The 20,129-nt window shown below is 42.5% G+C and overlaps 1 protein-coding gene across 3 annotated transcripts in view; it reads right to left on the reverse strand.

The window, feature by feature from the left end:
- arid4b (AT-rich interaction domain 4B) overlaps nucleotides 1-20,129 on the reverse strand; it is a 176,414-nt gene that overhangs the window by 155,055 nt on the left and 1,230 nt on the right. For all 3 annotated transcript variants that reach the window (XM_072559297.1, XM_072559304.1, XM_072559288.1), the window contains exon 2: nucleotides 20,034-20,096. In XM_072559297.1, coding sequence (XP_072415398.1) covers nucleotides 20,034-20,039 — 6 coding nt within the window. In that variant the 5' untranslated portion in view covers nucleotides 20,040-20,096. The remainder of the gene's footprint in view (nucleotides 1-20,033; nucleotides 20,097-20,129) is intronic.

A 20,129-nucleotide genomic window follows, 5' to 3' on the forward strand; every position in this document is an offset into this window, starting at 1 on the left:
TTGTTAAAGATACAAACCCTTATTGCGGTACAGCTCAATAGCTATAAGCGATTCCCCAGTGTAGCATGTTTTAATCAATGTGTACAGCTAGGACACATCTCTTGAGCAGGAAACACTTGAATCCAGCCCCCACTTCATTTTCCTCTTAAAATGTACATACTTCGCAGCAAGGATTAATGAATCTATGTAAATTACACGATTTCTTTAAGTCACCTGGACTGTGATCAATCACAGTACCCCACTTGTTGCTCATTGTAAAAATCAGATAAACAGAAACCACTTACTACTGAATAGATACAGAAAATTCTAGGAAATACTCAATTGATCAGGATGCATCCACATTTCCCTCTACAGATGCTGTCAGCCTTGCACATGTCTAAAGTCAGACACCACTGGGTCAGAAATCTGGTTTCAGACACATGCACCCCATAAGGCAGTCATTACAAGTCCAAACAGTTGATTAATTACAGGGAGACGTCCCCACAAGTAGGACCACCTTGTCAAGGGTCCAGGGTGACCATTATTAACAGGTTCAGGCAGCAGGGGTCATTACACATTACTAGCGACGCCCCTATCAATTTTGTCCAAGTCTGGGAGTACGAAGAGCAGCAGCATGCCCGTGATGTAAATTGATATGCTCAGGGCCTTATGTGACTGGTTGACAAAGGGGTCTGGAATGCATTATCTCCTTCTGACAATCAAATGTATATTTTTAAAATTTTACTTTCAAGTATTGTTTTTTCTTACAGTTACCAATTTTTAGATGAGATTAGATTCCCTACAGTGTGGAAACAGGCCCTTCAGCCCAACAAGTCCACACTGACCCTCTGAAGATCAACCCACCCAGACCCATTCTCCTACAATTACCCCTGACTAATGTACTTCACACTACGGGCAATTTAGCATAGCCAGTTCACCTAACCTGCACATCTTTGGACTGTGGGAGGAAACCAGAGCACCCGGAGGAAAACCACACAGACAGACAGACAGACAGACAGCCACCAGAGGCTGGAATCGAACCAGAGTCCCTAGCGCTGAGAGGCTACAGTGCTAACCACTGAGCTACCTTGCCTCCCCCGAAAGACACAAATATAGATTTTGTTAGATATTTAAAAACTAATAAATAGCTTCAAGAAAGTCATGCAGCGTCAACATTTCCATTCAAACTATGAAGATAACTTTCCAATACCTACCCAGTAATCTAGCTACAAACAGCTCGACATCAGTGTGAATGAAAAACTAACATACAATTTTCAGAAGTGAACATCAATGATACTTCAGACCCAACTATAAACCATAAAGAATCACCTCAACTTTACTTTGTTATCATCACTGACAAGCGTACACAGAGCAAAATCCCCATTTGTAAGCAATCTTTGCAGGTTGGAGGAGAGTGCAAAAAATAAACAAAAGCAGCCTCTATTGGTACAGGGAAAAGATATAATAGCCTTTAAATAAAAATAAATCAGGTTTAAAAATTACCATGACTGTGCAGGATAGTTCATGAGGCAGGTTTACTGGAATCATCTTAGCATGAATGAAAATCTTGTCTAAAACTAAAACAACAAGCCTCTTCTGCTCACTGCCCTCTACAATCGAAGGTTCATTCTTAGCTGCTTTGTCAGAACCTTCACTTTAAAACTGGTTTGGCTTACTCCAGTGACTTTCAAAAGTGAATGGAGGAAAGCAACTAATGAACAAAAAACAGAGGAAAATTACTGACAAGTCCAAACATCAGTTAGATGCCCATGATGACAGAATAGTTCAAGAAGACAGCTCACCATCACCTTCTCAACTGCAACTAGGAATATGGAGTAAATGCCTGCTGAGCCAGTGATGCCCACATCCCAAGAGTAGAGTGTTTTGAAAGGATAATGGACTGGAAGAATGGATTGAAAGAGTAGAAAGCAAAAAACAAAAGCAGCAGCATTTCTACTGGATCTGAGGGTGACTCATGATAGAAACTGTCACATGTCAGCAATTTTACTTTTCATGTTGGGAGCAAGAAATCACAGCGTAGTTATTCACAAAGATATGGAAGTGCAAGCAGAGGTTGTAACTTAATTAGATTATGACGAGGATGAGAGAATAACCTCTAGAAACACAACTAGAAGCCATTATGACCAGGAGGGTTTGGTGGCTGAAAACAAAGAAGATGATAAATGAGAGCTGAAGAAGAACCAGGACAATCAAGTCAGTTCATAAGTGATAGAACACAATTCCACAAAAATGTTCTCTCAGATGGGACATACAAAGTCAAAGTGAGACTAGTGAGTCAGTGGCAAAAAAAACCAAGAACTGTGGATGCTGGCTATCAGAAACAAAACAAATTTTTGGAAAACCTGATTGGGTCTGGCAGCATCTGCGAAGAGAAATCAGAGCTAACATTTTGGGTCCAGTGACCCCTCTTCAGAAGGGAACAGTAGCAACATTGTTTTTTATGCAGAAGATAGGATTGGGCCTGTAGGGAGGGGGTGGTGGTGGTGTTGAGGCATAAATGATAGGTGGAGATAGACCCAGAAAGAAAAACACAGTTGGACAGACAAAAGAAGTGGATAATGTCAGCCTAAAAGAATGAATATTTAGGGCTCTGATGATCAGTGACTTAAGACTCGAAATGTTAGCTTGCTCTCTCTCCATGGATGCTGTCTGACCGGGTGTGAGCTCCAACATTTGTTGTTTTCAGTACAGATTCCAGCGTCTGTAGTGATTTGTTCTTCACGTAATGTTAAATGATTAAATGGGAATCTCTCTCTGGACATTAATGTAATATTAAAGGGTTAAACTGCAGTGTCTTTGGGTGGGGATGACAATTATGAAAGAATGCAGGTGACCATCCATTATAGTTTACACTTTATTTAGACAGTTATTTGCTATTACTCCCCTGCTATTGTCAAGTTAAACTATAATTCAATCTCTTCCATCCAGAAATGCTTTCTGGCCAGAGGTATGTCACACCTGCATTGTCTTGGGGAATAACGATTCAGCAGGATTAGGGCATGATCTCAGAGGATGATCTCATCCTGCCATTGTACATAGGGTAACTTGTGACTATCAGTAATTGAGGACTGTCTTGAGTGGCATGTGACTGTGGGGAAATGACCAGAGCATCTGTAAGGATGGCCAACTGACCTGTATAAAGGGGATATGTTTTGTTTGTTCAAGGTCCTACTTTGACTAAACCTAGCTTGTACAGGCTTTAATAAACTTCAACTGTTTGCAGAAGTTAGTTTGTGCGAATTGCATCGCACGTATGAAACCTCAGGAAAAGAACCTAACACTAGGAGAATGAATTGTTGTTAATGGGCACTATTAGCGGCTAACAAAACGGTGTGGCGGTTCGAGTAAGGGCATGGGAGAAGGTGCCTGAAGTCCTAAAATTGTTCAACTCTCTTTCTTACACCCTCCCCACATCCTATATTCTGCAAAACAAAAAAAAAACTGTTTCTTGGCTACCATCAGTTCTGAAGGGAGGATTATTGGAGCTGAAATGTTAACTCTGACTTTCCTCCACAGATGCTGCCAGACCTGCTAGTGTTTCCAGCGATTTTGGTTTTGTTGGTTGTGACACAGGGTTTTGAGAGTACTTGGACTCCCCCATTATGGGAAAAAGTAATCATGAAAATGTTCTCAGCTCTGTTGGTCATACGTTCATGCAAACATGCATTGACCAAATATAGAAGTCGTACTTTTGCTGGGAGAAAAACTTCAGGGACAAGTATTTTTGAAACTGCTCAAAAGGTTAGGTAAATGTATTTTAGCTGCAGAAACACTAGCTCTTGTAGAAGGAATAAATATGGAAATTTACTTGACAAATAGTTTCTAGCAAATTCTACATGAGGATAGCTTCCCATTGATCATAAAGATAATAATGCCCTGTGGAAATGTGGGATTGCATTCCAAAATCAAATGCAGATGTGAAGTTTTTTTATGACTTTGATTCTTGTTTGGAAGTACTGTTTATCTGTTATAAAATTTTGAATTGAAATCTAATATGGCACCTTATTTGTATTATGATGTTTAAGGATATACAAGTGCCATATATTGACTGATTAAAGACCTAGAGACTTCTGGGATACAGGATACTAGCTGGGAAGGAGGCAGGTTTTTGTAATGTTGTAGTTCATGGAGCAGATGCCTGGTTTCGTTCTTATATACTTAATAGGAATATCCTGGGGAGTGTTGCGAAACACAGATCTGGGAGTGCAGGTTCATAGCTCCTTGAAATGGAGTCGCAGGTAGATAGGATAGTGAAGGCGGCATTGAGTATGTTTTCCTTTATTGGTCAGAGCACTGAGTACAGGAGTTGGGAGATCATGTTGCAGCTGTACAGGACATTTGTCAGGCTACTTTTGGAATACTGTGTGCAGTTTTGGTCTCCCTCCTTTCGGGACAATGTTGTGAAACCCGAAAGGTTGAGAAAAGATTTGCAAGGATGTTGCTGCAGTTGGAGGGTTTGAGCTCTTGGGAAAGGCTGGGGCCGTGTTGCCTGAAGTGTTGGAGGCTGAGGCGTGATCTTCTAGAAGTTTATAAAATCATGAGTGGCATGGATAGGGTAATTAGACAAGGTCTTTAACCTGGGGTGGAGAAGTCCAGAACTAGAGAGCGTAGGATTGGGGTGAGAGGGGGGAAAGATTTAAAAGGGACGTAAGGGGCAATGTTTTCATGCAGTGGGTGTTGAGTGTTTGGAATGAGCTGCCAGAGGAAGTGGTCGAGGCTGGTACAATTGCAACATTTAAAAGGCATCTGGATGGGTATATGAATAGGAAGGGTTGAGGGATATGGGCTGGGTGCTGATAAGTGGGACTAGATTGGGGTAGGATATCTGGTCAGCATGGATAAGTTGGACCAAAGGGACTGTTTCTGTTCTGTACATCAACGCCTTCCATGCTCACTTTAAACAGAATTTTGGCAGAGAGGTAACACCTATTCCGACAAGTCCTGGCAAACCTATCCTGACAGCCACTGCATCAGAGGTCAGATCAATTTTCCTTCATCTGAATCCAAGGAAAGCAACAGGACCAGACGGAGTACCAAGCCGTGCACCCAGAACATACGCAGATCAACTGGCAGAGGTTTTCTTGGACATTTTCAACCTCTCCATGCAGCAGAACATTGTCCCTGCCAGTTTCAAGAGGGCCAACATCATCCCTGTACCGAAGGCGGCTCATGCAATGGATACCGCCCAGTGGCCCTAACTTCGGTGGTCATAAAATGCTTTGAAAGGCTGGTCATGGCATTAATCAATTCCAGCCTCCCCATGACTTTGACCCACTCCAATTTGCCTATCGGACCAACAGATCCATGTCAGATGCCATATCACTTGTCCTTCACTCCTGCATAGAAACTTTTGACACCAAGAACAGCTACATAAGAGTCCTACTCATTGACTACAGTTCAGCCTTCAACACTATTTTCCCCTCAAGACTGATTACTAAGCTTAGTGATCTCGGACTAAGCCCCACCCTCTGCAACTGGATCCTCAGTTTCCCGACAGGCCACAATGAGTGAAGATTGAGGACAACATTCATCCTCACTAACACTCAACACTGGAGCTCCCCGGGGTGTGTACTCAGCTCCTCACTGTACACCCATGACTGTGTCGCCAAATACCAGACTAATGACATTTACAAGTTCGCTGATAACACCACCATAGTCGGTCAAATTTCAGATGGTGACAAAACAGACTACAGACTGGAGGTGGAAGACCTGGAAAACGGTGCACTAAGAACAACCCAGCTCTCAATGCAGAGCAAAATCAGGGAACTCATTACTGACTTTCGGCAGGATGTTACTCATGCCCCCGTACACATTAACAGGTGGTACGAGTGAAGAGTGTCAAGCTCCCAAGAGTGGTCATCCACAACAAGCTTTCTTGGACTCATGTGGATGCACTGGTTACAAAGGCCCAACAACGTCTCTTCTTCCTCAGGCAGCTGAGGAAATTTGGCATGACGACGAATACCCTTGCCAACGTTTTATAAGTGCTCCAGAGAGCTTTCTGTCTGGATGTGTCACTACCTGGTATGATTAGATTAGATTAGATTCCCTACTGTGTGGAAACAGGCCCTTTGGCCCAAAAAGTCCACAATGACCCTCCAAAGAGTAACCCACCCAGACCCATTTCCCTCTGACCAATACACCTAAGACTATGGGCAATTTAGCATGGCCAATTCACCAAACGGTACATCTTTGGACTGTGGGAGGAAACCGGAGCACCTGGAGGAAACCCACGCAGACATGGGGAGAATATGCAAACTCTGCACAGACAGTCACCTGAGGCTGAGTGGACCTGGGACCCTGGTGCTGTGGGGCAGCCGTGCTAACACTGAGCCACCACTGTACCATTCAAGGTCAGAGACGGTTACAGAGATTGGTGAACTCGGCCTGGACAATCGCAAAGGCCAACCTCCCATCTAGAGAATCCATCTCCCAGACTTGCTGTCAGCATTCTTAAAGATCCATCCCAACCTGGCAATGTTTTTCCACAACCTCTACCATCAGGGAGAAGGTACAGAAGCCTGAACACACGCATCAGCCGGTTTCAAAACAGTTTCTACCCTGTTGCTGTTAGAATACTGAATGGACTTAAACTCTTAGCATTCACCTGTACTTGTGTTTTGGTCTTAGCCACTGTTTACCTATTATTTACTTATCTATGCTATTTAACTCTGTGATCTGCCTGTATTGCTCGCAAGACAAAGCTTTTCATTGTGCCTCGGTACACGTGACAATAAATTCAATTCAATGACTACGAAATTGCTAACTTGATTTCCAGCATCTGTAAAACATTTCTTTTGTGCCAGGATCGAAAAACCAATTAAGGAAGAAATGTTGCATTTATTTGACCAAAATACCTAACTTGGAAACTTGAATGACAAGTTTTCCTGCTTAGTTCAGATCTACAGCTGAAGACTTCCTTTTCACTGGACTCAAACTTGCTTCCTGAAGGCTGACAAACAAGCAGAACTGGCAACTACGCAGATCGTCAATAGCACTGTCCAAATTCCACTTGCAAACAGAGGATGTAGTGAGTATTACGAGGTCAGCCAGGTGAATATCAAAGAATAGGGGTTGCCTCATTGGACCAGGTTAACAGTCCCAATCAAGGGTCCTGGCTGACAGATGTAAACAGAAGCAGCCAAGATTCTGTTCACTCAACAGTGCCTTTGAGGAAGCTAGACCAATGTCAGGTACTGTGCATGTGTAAATAAAGGGTGACTTGGTGTTGAGATACTAGCTTCTACAGTTATTTCAGTGGCAAGAGAAAAACACACTGCTGAAGAAATTTGCTTGCGCTCACCTGTGAATTGGGCGAAGCAGTTCTTGCATAATGTCACAGTCTGAGAAGTTTGACTCATTTGATTATGTCAAAGATTGGGCCCAGAATATGGAAGAATGTGTTATTTTTTCTGGGCTAATGACATTGGGACAGATGAAAAGCAATAAGTAATTCTGTTGGCAGCTTGTGGACCCTTTAATTTATTAGGAACCAAACATTTTCTGACACAACAAATACTAAAATCGTTCAAGAATTAACAGGAGTAACTTAGCAGAATAGCATGTAAGGCCTTAAATTGTATATCGAGTTTTCTTTACTTCCCGACAAGAGTTCCCATGAATCTTTACACGAATGTTGATGGTTCACTTACTTTCTAGGAACAGTCCAAGGCATGCAACATCTCTCTGATTCACTTGAATCCTTTGCAGGATTCCAAGTATTACTGGTAATTTTATGACGATGATAGCGAAGAAGGCATTTTGTATGCTTACCTTTGCTGGTCAGAGGTTATAAAGGACATTGGTTAGGCCACTTTTTACTGCGTGCAATTCTGGTCCAGAATTAGAGAGCATAGGTTTAGGTTGAGAGGGGAAAGATATAAAAGAGACCTAAGGGACAACTTTTTCACACAGAGGGTGGTACGTATACGGAATGAGCTGCCAGAGGAAGTGGTGGAGGCTGGTACAATTGCAACATTTAAAAGGCATCTGGATGGGTAAATGAATAGAAAGGTTTGGAGGGATATGGGCTGGGTGCTGGGCAGGTGGGACTAGATTGGGGTGGAATATCTGGCCGATATGGACAAATTGGACCAAAGGTCCAAAGATTTCTGTGTTGTCCATCTCTATGGCTCTAATTGACGGATTTAGTCAAAGAATATTGCGGCCTCGGGGGGATTCAAGATGGCGGCGACCCCATACGTCTAGTCTGCTGAGCTCTGCCCAGGACTCAGGCAAAGTGGGATACCTACCCTCCCCTCATTTTTTAAAAACTACTAACAATAGCTTTTTCCCAACAGCTAAGTCATTCTGCATCAAACTTTAGTCATTTTAAAATGCATCGAACTGCTAAAGGTAAAGGATCACGGAGTTCACAACAGGCAGTGACTCCTCACCGCTCGCCCCCCCCCAAACCGTAGCGACAGATGTGTCCATGGCCGCCCCAAGGGACTTACTTGCAGAGGCGAGCCTGATCTCTGAGTGTGTCAAGCTCCAAGAGAAAATCGATTCGTTGATTGAAGAGACCCAGTCTAGGTGTGAGTTGATCTTGGTCATGCTTCTGCAGCATAACCAAGAGATCAAGAAACTCGGGCAGCATGTTAGAGGTGGAGCAATGGGCCATGACCTCAGAGACCGCTGCTGAATATTTTGTGAGTCAGGTCCTGGCTCTGTATCGTTGATTCCGGGCATTAGAAGAGCATATCGATGTCCTCGAAAATCGAGATTGTCGGAAATGTATTTGGTTGTTGGGCCTTCCCGAATGGGAGGAGGAATGCCAGCTTGTTGACTTTTTGAAGCAATGGCTCCCACAACTGGAAGTCTGAGGTAACCTGGGTGCAGGCCCACCGGGTTGCTTTTCGCAGGCCCAGATCGGACCAGCGCCCCCGCCCGGTCCTAGTGTGACTACAGCACCACAGGGACAAGCAACTGTTGCTGGAGGCCTCCAGAGTTTTGGGAAAGGATCCCCAAGCCATGGCATACAAGGGATCCAAAATAATGCTGTTCCAGGACTTTCCTCCGGTTGTGGTATGCAAGAAGAAGGTGTGTGACGAGGTAAAGAAGCGTCTGAGAGATTTAAATATTCAGTATTTCATGTGATACCTGGCAACGCTGCGCTTCAGTCATGGAGGGTCTGTGCATAACTTCAGATCAACGGAAAAAGTAAAACAATTTTTGAATGCTCTCAAATAGACTGATGGACTTGAGTTATATGGACAATGACTTTATTTTACCCCCTTTTTCCCTCTCCTCCTCACTCCCCCTTTCTCTTTTCCATCCTTCCTGGGGGGGGGGGGCAGCTGTTCTTTCTTCTAATTCTTAGCTATAACTCGCTTGATTTATCCACTTGTTGTGGGGGATGTTTCTAGGTTTTTTTTCCTTAGTATTTGCTGGAATTGTAATTTTATATATTCTATGTTGCTGTTTTGTTAAGAGTGCCTAGGTAATAATATGGAGAGGGCGGGTTGGTTACCCACTTCTAATTTCTATATTATAATTCATTGGCATTTGTTTATCTTTCTTTGTCATGTCTGGGCTGAGGATAGAAGTGCTCACTGTGGACAAGGGAGAAAGTCTCCTTTTAATTATGTCTTATGTTATTTTCTTTTAGGAATAGTTCTCAGTTGTTTTGATTTAGTTGTTTTAAAGGTTGCATTTTTAAGTTTATGTGAATTGTTTATGGTTTCTACTCAATACTTTTCGGGTGGGATTCTTCCTCCTGGGGGTCTCAGACTTTCTTGAACGATCATGGCTAGTCATTCGTTTAAATGGTGCACCTGGAATGTCAAGAGGAGCCACTCGCCAATTAAAAGGAAAAAGATATTAAAAAGTCTTAAAAAGAGAGGGTTGATGTGGCCCTTTTACAGGAGACGCATCTACTTGATAAGAAGCATTCAAAGCTGCAGCAGGGAGGATTTAGTAAGGTGTTCTTTTCATATTTTAGCTCAAAAAGTAGGGGAATGGCCATTCTTTTCCAGAAGAATCTTCCATTCCACATGCTTAGCCAGATAAAAGGGGAGCCCAATTAAAGCCCTAATATATGGAGAAGAGTAGTATGAGATTTTGAATGTACATTGCCACCACCCCGCCCCAGCATAACTTTTAAAATTTGTAACAAATGCACTCTCCAAGTTGATGGCTCTCGGGGTGAGTCATATAATTATAGGAGGAGGAGATTTTAATTGTATTATTGATCCAGAGGTAGACAGGATACCTAGGAGCTTTGTTGGTATACCTGAGATTTAGGCAGTTGGCTGATCTGAATAGAGAGTTGGGAGTGGTAGATGTATGACGGTGCTTTCACCCTGAGGGTCGAGATTTTACTTTTTATGCTAATCTACACAAGTGTCCTACCAGAATCTAATTTTTTTTGTCCCCTCGACCTTTCTGAGCTTGATATTGTCTTGTAAAATAGGAAATACAACTATTTCCGATCACGCAGAAGTGTAAATGGAGGTCAAGACTAGTGATGACAAGTTGTATCCCTGACACTGGCTTTTGGACCCTTTCCGATTGAAGGTTAGTAAGTTCACAGAATATTTCTCGCAGGAATTTAAAACTTTGTGGGGTATCAATTCAGTTATGTCCAGCAATCCATCGGTGATGTGGGAGACTGCTAAGGCATATGTGCACAGTTTACTTATCTCATATTCTGCAACCTGGAAAAGACAAAAAAGGGAGAACAACGTCTGCTTGAGGCTCGCCTGAAGGCAACTGAGACAATGTATGTTGATCGGCCATCTATTACTAAATTACAGTGGATTACAGCCCCCAGGGCTACTTTGAATACTGAACTTACTCAAACAGCAAAGAGGGAGATACCATTTGCGAAGCAGAGATTATTTGAGCACAGCAATAAGCCAGGCAGGTATCTAGCATTAACTTGCCGGAAAGCAAAAGGCTCCCCAATCCATTACGTCTATTAGAGAGGATCCTAAAAAGATCAATGCAGCCTTTAGAAAGTTCTGCTTCGAGTTGTATGAGTCAGAGGGCTGTGAGGATACAGCGAGAAAGATGAAGTCTTTAAAAAAAACTGGTCCCCACGGGCTTAACTGCAGAGTAGGTATCGCTTTTGAATGCCCCCCCGACAACCCAGGAAATCCAGGCGGTAGTGAGGCACTCCAGAGCGGTAAAGCACCCAGACCAGACTGATTTCAGGCTGAGTTCTATTCATGAATTTACACATGAATTGGCCGGACCACTTATAATTATGTATAACTATTCATTTCGTGAGGAAGGCCTCCCACCCTCCCTGAGAGGAACAAATATCTCTCAAAGCCCCAGATGACTATACTTCGTACAGACCTATATCCTTATATAATGTGGACTTTAAAATTCTCTCAAAAATGTTGGCATTAAGACTGGAGAGGGATTTGCCATTTATTATAAAAGAGGACCAGACAGGGTTTATTAAGAGTCGCAGATCTACTAATATTTTAGAAGAGGGTACAAGTCGGCCAGAAGGGAGTGATACTGGGATTAGTCGTCTCCCTAGAGCAGAGAAGGCATTCGATCAGGTAGAATGGCTATATCTTTTTTATACTATGGAACGGTTTGGCATTGGAGAGATCTTTACCAAGTGGATCGCACGATTATATAACAACCCTAAAGCAGTGGTAATTACCAATGGCACAAGACCGGATAGCTTTAGTGTTGGCAGAGGTTGTTGTCAAGGATGCCCTGTCTCACCATTACTATTTACACTCGTGATTGAACTGCTGGTGGAAGCTATCCGAACCGACCCTAATATAACGGCCCCTTATTAAATTAGATAAGTTGCAGCTCCCACAAGTAAGGACTGGTCTAGATTTTCTGGATTTCAGGAGGTACCAACTGAGTTCTCTGGCTGATTGTGTCTTTTGTGACCCACAATCAATTTGGTTGGATATTGAGGCTTCCAAAGCAAAATGTCCCCACATCAATCTATTATTACAGATCATTGTAAAAACCCAATTGTATTAAATACAATCAAAGCTTGAGGATGATGCGACAGGATGAGGGTAATTTACAAACAAACCTCCCCTTCTACTCCTATAGTGGGAACGTTGGGATTTCAGTCAGGCTTGACTGATGCTGGATTTAAAGTTTGGGAGTCCAGAAGTATCTCCTATTTGGCAGATCTGTTCGATGGGGAGGTCATGACGCCCTTCAAACAGTTGCATCAGAAGTTTGGGTTGCCTAGCAAGGACTGTTCTTGATATTTTCAAGTACGAGACTTCATACAACAAAAGACCACATTGATGACTAATCCATACAAATCAGATATGGAAGGGAGTGTGCTTCGGCCGATGGGTGCACCCACAGTCAGTACTCTCTACCACTTGCTTGGTAATAAGGTATTGAAGGACGTGGGATGGTTACATACAACCTGGAATCAAGAATTAGCGATGGAAATCTCCCTAGAGATGTGGGAGGATATCTGGGAAAATGCCAGGAAGATCTCTATCTGTAATAGAACTCAAGCTATTCAATTGAAGATACTTCATAGGGCTCTCATATGGCACCAGAGCAGCTTGCAAAGTTCAAGGCAGGAGCATCCCCAATGTGCCCTAAATGTAAAATAGATGTTGGTACTCTCACTCATTGTCTGTGGACATCCATAAGATTCGTAGATATTGGGACAATGTAGCAAATGCCTTGGCGAAGATGTTGGGAAAGGAGATTGAAATGTTTCTCCTTTTGGGCTTTCCAAATTTTTCTCCTCTAGATGCATACAGGAAGAAACTATTTATTATCCTTTCCTTTTGTGTGAGGAGAAACATCTTACTAAGTTGGGTATCGGAAAGTCCCCCGGGACTTTCAAATTGGCAGAGGATAGTTATGGAATATATTCCCCTGGGCTTCCTTACGAATATGGTGCACCAAAAAACAGAATTATTTATAGAACATGGCCGCCATTTTTGAACGACACCGATGCAGATGTATCGGCCATACTGTTTAGGGCCTTTGTTTAGCCATGAGAATGATGTTTGTTGGTTCGGGGACCCCTGGGAGGAAGAATGCCCCATAAATACGGGTTTTGTTGTGACTTGATACAAGTTTATTTTCAATGCGTATTTATTTATTCATTCAATTACTTACTATTTTTCTTTTTTGTTGTTAGTAATGTACGATACTCTGATCTTTTTCTTATATATAGATTCTTCTTTCTTATATCTTATTTTGTGTTTTGGTAGTTTGTAGAGTAGACTTCGCAATTTTATATTGGTGCTGTTATTATACTGTAAAGTGGATACAATATTTTGTATTAATTTTAAAATTTTGTCAAAAAATTTTTTTGTAAATAGAAACGAAAAAGGAGTATTATGACCTCAAGCCTCCTCTAATTCTGAGATGTTATCGCCTTTACTCGGCGGTTTGACAATTAGGGGAAATCAGTGTTGGGATTTTTGACGAGGCATGTGACTTTGGTTTCACTCTTAGTGAGATTTCGGAGACCACTTGGTACGTGGGATTAGATTAGATTCCCTACAGTGTGGAAACAGGCCCTTCGGCCCAACCAGTCCACACTGACCCTCCGAAGAGTAACCCACCCAGACCCATTTCCCTCTGACTAATGCACCTCACTATGGGCAATTTAGCATGACCAATTCACCTGAACTGCACGTCTTTGGACTGTGGGAGGAAACGGAAACACCCAGAGGAAACCCACGGAGATACGGGGAGAATGTATGTGTGGAGTTTGCACAATCACCCAAGGCTGGAATCGAACCTGGGACCCTGGTGCTGTGAGGCTGCAGTGCTAACCACTGAGTCACCGTGCCTCCCACAGTGATGTAAACATGCAAAAGTGCCTACTAGCTGAAGCACAATCGGACTTCCAACAGCCACTACAATTGGCTATGCCATTAGAAAATACAGCACGTAGAACATAGGGGTTACAGGGTACGCCAGTTGAAGTGGAGACCCTCACCAGACTGACTGACCTTCGGGGGCACCACTTGAATGAAGGCAATTGCTTTGCCTCACTCAGGATGTATCCTAAACAGAAGGAGTCCAAGTCAGCCCACAGCAAAACCCCAAATCAAAGCCAAGCCTCAGCAAAAAGCGGTAACAATTTTTTTCAGGATCCAAGCTGGACAGCCATTATCGTTGCTGCCGTATGCAGATCTAAGAGAGCAAAAGAGGCCCACTTGGCCTGAATCAAGTAAGAGAACTCACAGGACTGTATCCAGGAGAGTGCACCTTCTGGCAAGTCCAGCGACATCTGGCTTGGAACAGTTAAATTGTTTGGCAACATCCAAATCAGTACCAGTCAAAATAAACATCTGATTAAATGGGCATATGGTTCAGATGGAGGTTGATACTGGTGTGGCTCTATCAATGGTTGTGGAATCAGTCTTTAACCCTCACATTTACACAGAACCTCGGGGAGACTGAGAACCGATCCCAGGGAACCTTTACAAATTAAGGGTACAACTTGAGTTCCAGTCTTGTATGAGAAGCAGCTGATTAAGTAACTACTGATTGGAGTAAAAGGTTCAGACCCAAACCTGATGGGGCGAAAGTGGTTCAGAAAGATTGATCTTGATTGGCTCAAGATGTTTTGAAATGGCTATCTGAGTGAAGTCCAACATTAATACCTGGAGGTTTTTCAGGAATGGACTATCAAAGGAGCCAAGACCATCTTGCATGTTGACCAAGAAGCAATTCCACACTTCAGCAAAGCCTGCCCAGTACCAGTGTCTTAGCAGCAAAAGCAGGGTCAGCAATCAGGAGGTTGGAAAGCGAAGGGATCATCAAACTTGTCCAGTGTGCTGACTGGCCATCACTGGTCGTACCAATTGTGAAGCCCCATGGGTCGGTTCACCTTTGTGCAAATTTTAAACAAAGAGTAAACAGCTTTTTAACAGCGAGATAAATACCCAAGCCCTCACGTGGAGGTGCTGTCACGTGATGTCCCCCTTTACAGTATCAGGGTAGCGTTGGCTCACAGATGGCCCAATGGAGAAGAATACCCATGAGCGCATGCTAACTGGAATTTGGCTAATGCAGACGGCAATTATGCTTAGATAGAGAAGGAAGGTTTGGTGGTCATATTTAGAGTCAGGACGTTCCACCAATACCTTTACAGATGTAAATCTTTAATAACAGACCATAAACACCTATTCGGGTTCAGAGGATAAGGTCCTGCCACCCATAGCTTCAGGCTGAATTCAGCTTCTCATTCGAAGTGTGTCCAATACAAGTTGGAACACTGTTTGGGAGGCCAAGCAGTAAATGCATATGCCATGAGCAACTTCCCGCTGTCAAATACACCACTGGTGGTGCCAGCACTGGCAAAGTCCGTTCTGGTTTTAAACTTTCTAGGCACCCTTCCAGTCACCACTGAATATCAGATTGTTGATGTAAAAAAGGTCCAGCCATGGTAAAAGAGCTAGTGATGATAGGGGGAACCAAAGGGCCATCACAACAAGAACTGAAACCTTTCTGGGCCTGGCAAGACCAGATCACTATCGAGGACAGCATTTTATTATGGGGAGCAAGAGTGATTGTTTAGAGCAAATGTCACCACCAGATACTGGCTGAACTCCACCAGGGTCATCCAGGGTATCCAAAATGAAAAATGTTGGTAAGAAGTCATGCCTGGTGGTCAGGATTGGATGTAGACATAGCTGCACTGATGAGGCAATGTCCAGTATGCCAACAAGAACAAAAAGTATTGCCATGTGCTCCCCCACATTCGTAGGAGTGGCCGAGTAAACCCTGGACTTGGTACATGTTGACTATGCAGGCCCTTTCATGGGTTCAACATTCTTAATCAGTGGATGCCCTAAGTGGTTGGGCATGCATCGAGTTTATTTGTCAAACACAGGGACGTCATTAGAAAAGCTGTGAGCAGCTTTGGTAATACATGGGCTCCTGAAACTAGTCGTCACAGAAAACGGGCCATCATTTATCAGCAGCGAGTCTGAGTATTTCCCACAGTCAAATGGCATTTTTTCATAAGAACAGCTCTGTACCATCCATCATCCAATGTTCTGACAGAAAGAAAAGTCCGAACTTTGAAAACAGGCTTAAAGAAACAGCCTATATTTTCACTCAATACCAAACTGTCCCAGTTCCTAATTGATCATCTGACCATTCTTCATGCAACTACAGGGATAGCTCCAGAATGCTAATGGGGAAAAGACCCATCACCAGATTAAATCTGATCTTCCCACACCTAGGATTTGCAGGGTGAAGATGGCATCGGTAACACTATTGATGGACACCAAACCAGAGAAAGACAGCTAACTTCAGGAGACAAAGTTTGGTATCGAAACTACGGAAATGACCCTGCATGGATAAAAGGCATGGTCAATTTGAGATAAGGTCCCATGACGTACAAAGTCTGGTTAGAGGAGGCGGTTGCACAAAAGCTGGAAACTCAGATGGGGCAGGAACAAATCATACTCAGCAACTCCAAGCAACCGGAAAGACTGTTGGTACTCATGGGCTCTGCCCCTCTCATGTGTTGATGAAACCACACAGAGTCCGAGATGGCCACAGTGGATGTCACAGCCTCAACACCTTTGTTGCCTGAAGAAAAAGGACAAATGTCTTTCGAGATGCTCCCAGGCACAAGAGACAAGCTCCGGTCCAGGACACATAGCCCATATCCGAGGCGGATTCAGAGGAACCTAACCCAGTGTGAAAATGTCCCTGGAGAGGCTATAAAAGAAATAACAGGCCTACATTCCCACACTTCGAAGAGAAGGGAGGTAGTGACTGAAATGATGTCAGCCAGATGTACCTCATAGAATGAGTTCCCTGATTGGGGCTGTTCACCTGGTCCATTGAGCTATGGCTGACAAATATGAACAGGAGTATCAGAGGTTCTGTCCACTCAGAGCTGGCTGTGAGGAAACCAGGCCAGTGTCAAGTATTATGCACATATAAATAAAGGGTGACTTGGTGATGACATACCAGCCTCTGTGGAGTTATTTCAGAAGATTGTAAAGTATAGGATGATCTTTCATACTTGCAAATATTGTCAGCTTGATTGGTTAGTTGCATGCCATGTCAGAATAAAAGTTTGGGAACATTGATTCAATTCCCATGCCAGAATTGGAGTTTAATATCTCAGCTTACAATTCCACTACAACATTGTAAATAGAACCATACAATGATTACAGCACAGGAGGTGGTCACAGGATGCATCAAGTCAAGACTGACTCTCTGCAAGAGTAATGTCAGTGTAGATCATGCCGTTCAGTTCGATGATTGATTTGGAGATACATTTTAGACACACAAACTCTGAATTAAGCCTGGTCAAGCTTGGTTACCAACTAAACAAAGACTTGAATTTCTTTAGTGTACTTCATGACGTCAACAAGTTACAAAGCATTTCCCTGCAATGAACAATCATTTGAAATGCTGCTTCCACTGTATGCATAGCAGGGTCTCACAAACAGCAATGAGAAAACATCCAGATATTGGCTTATGATAAACATTAGAGCAAGTTCTTTTGAGTAATGTTAAAAGGATCCTTCACATTCACCAGAGAGAGCAAGCCCCAATTTAACAACTCATTTGAAAGGCCAATTTCATACTGCAATGCTGCACAGAACTGCACAGAAATATTAGCCCAGATTTTATTCCTAAATCTTTGGAATGGGACTTGAACTCTCACCCAGAGCTGAGACAGTGACCAAACAACATCTAGCTTTAGCAAGTCTCTGAATAAGATAACCAAAGTCAGTACGCAATCAATAAGTCCACCTGCTCAAAATGACTGGAGTTAGAACTCAGGGAATACAAAGTGTGAATTCTAGACTAACGTTGACTTCAATCACAGTTCTCCACAGATTTGGTGGACCACTTGAACCATCTAAACAATCAAATCAGCAACAATACTTCCCTCCAATTCAGAAATCATGCATTGCTTGACACAAGAAAAATCAAAGGTATTTGTGGTTTAAACCCAATTTAACACGAAGGTTTGCAATTATACAGCATGCTTGAAGACCACAGGACTTCTCATAATGTTTTCCATTCACGAACACCTGTATCAAGATTCACTAACAGTCTGATATTTACTAGCAAACTATCATCCCTAAACAAGAATGATCTGCATTTACGTAGGGGTGTCAAAGTAAAACAAGCCAAAGTGCTTCACCAGGACCACTGTCAAACGAAATAGGAAATTGACTTCTGGTGACATTTCCTTTTTTGACTGCAAGAGATAGATTTCAATTCATATTTTAAAAGGAAAGAACAGTGCAGAGATTTACAAAGGGAATTCCAGAGCTCAGGACCACGCCACTAACGATAATGATTAAAATTGAGTATGGATGAGGGGCCACAGTTTTTAAAAATTGAGAGTGACCAGAGGGTTGAGGAGTTTGCAATAATAAGGAAAGGCAAGGCCATGCAGGGACTTGTATGCAAGACTGCAAATTTTAAAATCAAGATGTTGCCAGATCGGAACTAATGTACATGACTGCACACAGGAATAAGAGACACATGAGACTTGGTGCAAGCTGGACAACTACGTTGCTACTGGTCTCCTTTGCCCCAGCATGCAGAAGGTAATGAGGTTAATAAACAGGCCATAAGTCACTTTTATTTAAAGGTGGCATTATAATAATCAGTTAACTCACTAACACACCCAAAAAAAACATAGTACAAAGCAACATGACGTTTGTAACATGTACTGTTCTCAGTTTAAGGTCAGAAAGTACCTAGAGCCCCAGTGGGGTCTTTCATAGTTTCATAATGCCCAAAAGTGTGTCTCAAGTAGAGTGTAGTTGCTGCTGTATGAAATTTGCAGATAACTTACCTACAGCAATCTCCCATAAATATTTCTGTTGATAGCCAGATAATTAGTTTCTTAGATGTGAAATTCTGAGTTGAACACAAAACCTTCAGGAGGGAATGTTACAGCTGAACACAATCCTCCATACTTCAGTACAGTACACTCTGACCTTCAATCCGTTCTTACCCCCCTCTCCAGTTACAAACACCACCCTAGTTGGTCTGCAAGACACTGCGGTTCTTTCAGCAAAGAGTAATGGAGCCCTTTCTCTGGAAAAACCAGAGGGAGTTTTAACCTCGCCAGAAAATCGAATTTCTATCACAGCATTTGTGTTTTTTTTTGAAAAGTAAAATATGAACAACATTAGCTATTATTTACCCTTCACCGATTCAGCCAAGGACAGTTTGTGCGGTAAATTCAAATCATCATGGATCAATCAACTTGCCTTGTATATTGACCAAAATTTTCAAAAACCTAACTTGAGGGTTTGAAATTTATGAAGATGACATGGGGAATAACTGTTCTGCTGCTTTACCGCACTGAACAGAAGTAAACACAAAACAACGCAACAGCCGACTTGATGATCTGATTTTAACAGGACACAACAATAGCCAAGAACTGCCATTTTTTTTGCAAAGCTCAGCTAAACCGAAACTAACCTCAAGTAATCATTTTCAGAATTCAAGTCTCAACCGTTGGATTTGCTCCGGTTCGTCTGCTTGTAAAATAAGTTAATTCGAATAAATTCGATCTGTACATGTACACGCATCGTTTGTGAAGCTTTACCTTCCGAAAAACGTTTTGCGGTATGGCAAAATAATATTACCAAGCCATTTGAAACCAAGCTGTACAAGACTGCAGCGAAAATGCTAACGGTTCTGAACCCTACAAAAAACCTACACTAGAGGTATTCTTTATTTCAGAAAAAAAAAATCAAATATTTAAACTCTCTGACACAATAAGGTTGCGAAAACGAAAAACATCGATCTTTACAATCAGTCCATTACAATTAGCACAGGTTACTGAGGTGGGAAGTTAAAAGGAAAAGGAATAAAACCATGTCTACGCTATCTCCTGGTCCAGCTCTGTGTTGCCGCACCAAATAAGCAGTTTGTATTTGCTGTTGCTTTGTCATGCAGCATACTCCAACTACATGGAGTACAGATCTGCAGCGAGGAAAAAAACCCAATGTAACAAGACGACTTAACTCGACACCAGAAATGCCTTCATTAAACTACAACACCGAGCGATTAAGCAGAGTAAAACAAAACATTTTATTTTATTGTTTTGTTACCTTCATGTTGATTCGAAATGTGTCAATTCGCCGATTGAAGCAAGAAAGTCACCCTTCACACACCTAAAGAGAGGAAAAAACGGGACTCACAAAAAA

This window comes from Chiloscyllium punctatum, chromosome 3, assembly GCF_047496795.1.
Source record: "Chiloscyllium punctatum isolate Juve2018m chromosome 3, sChiPun1.3, whole genome shotgun sequence".
Classification (NCBI taxonomy): domain Eukaryota; kingdom Metazoa; phylum Chordata; class Chondrichthyes; order Orectolobiformes; family Hemiscylliidae; genus Chiloscyllium; species Chiloscyllium punctatum.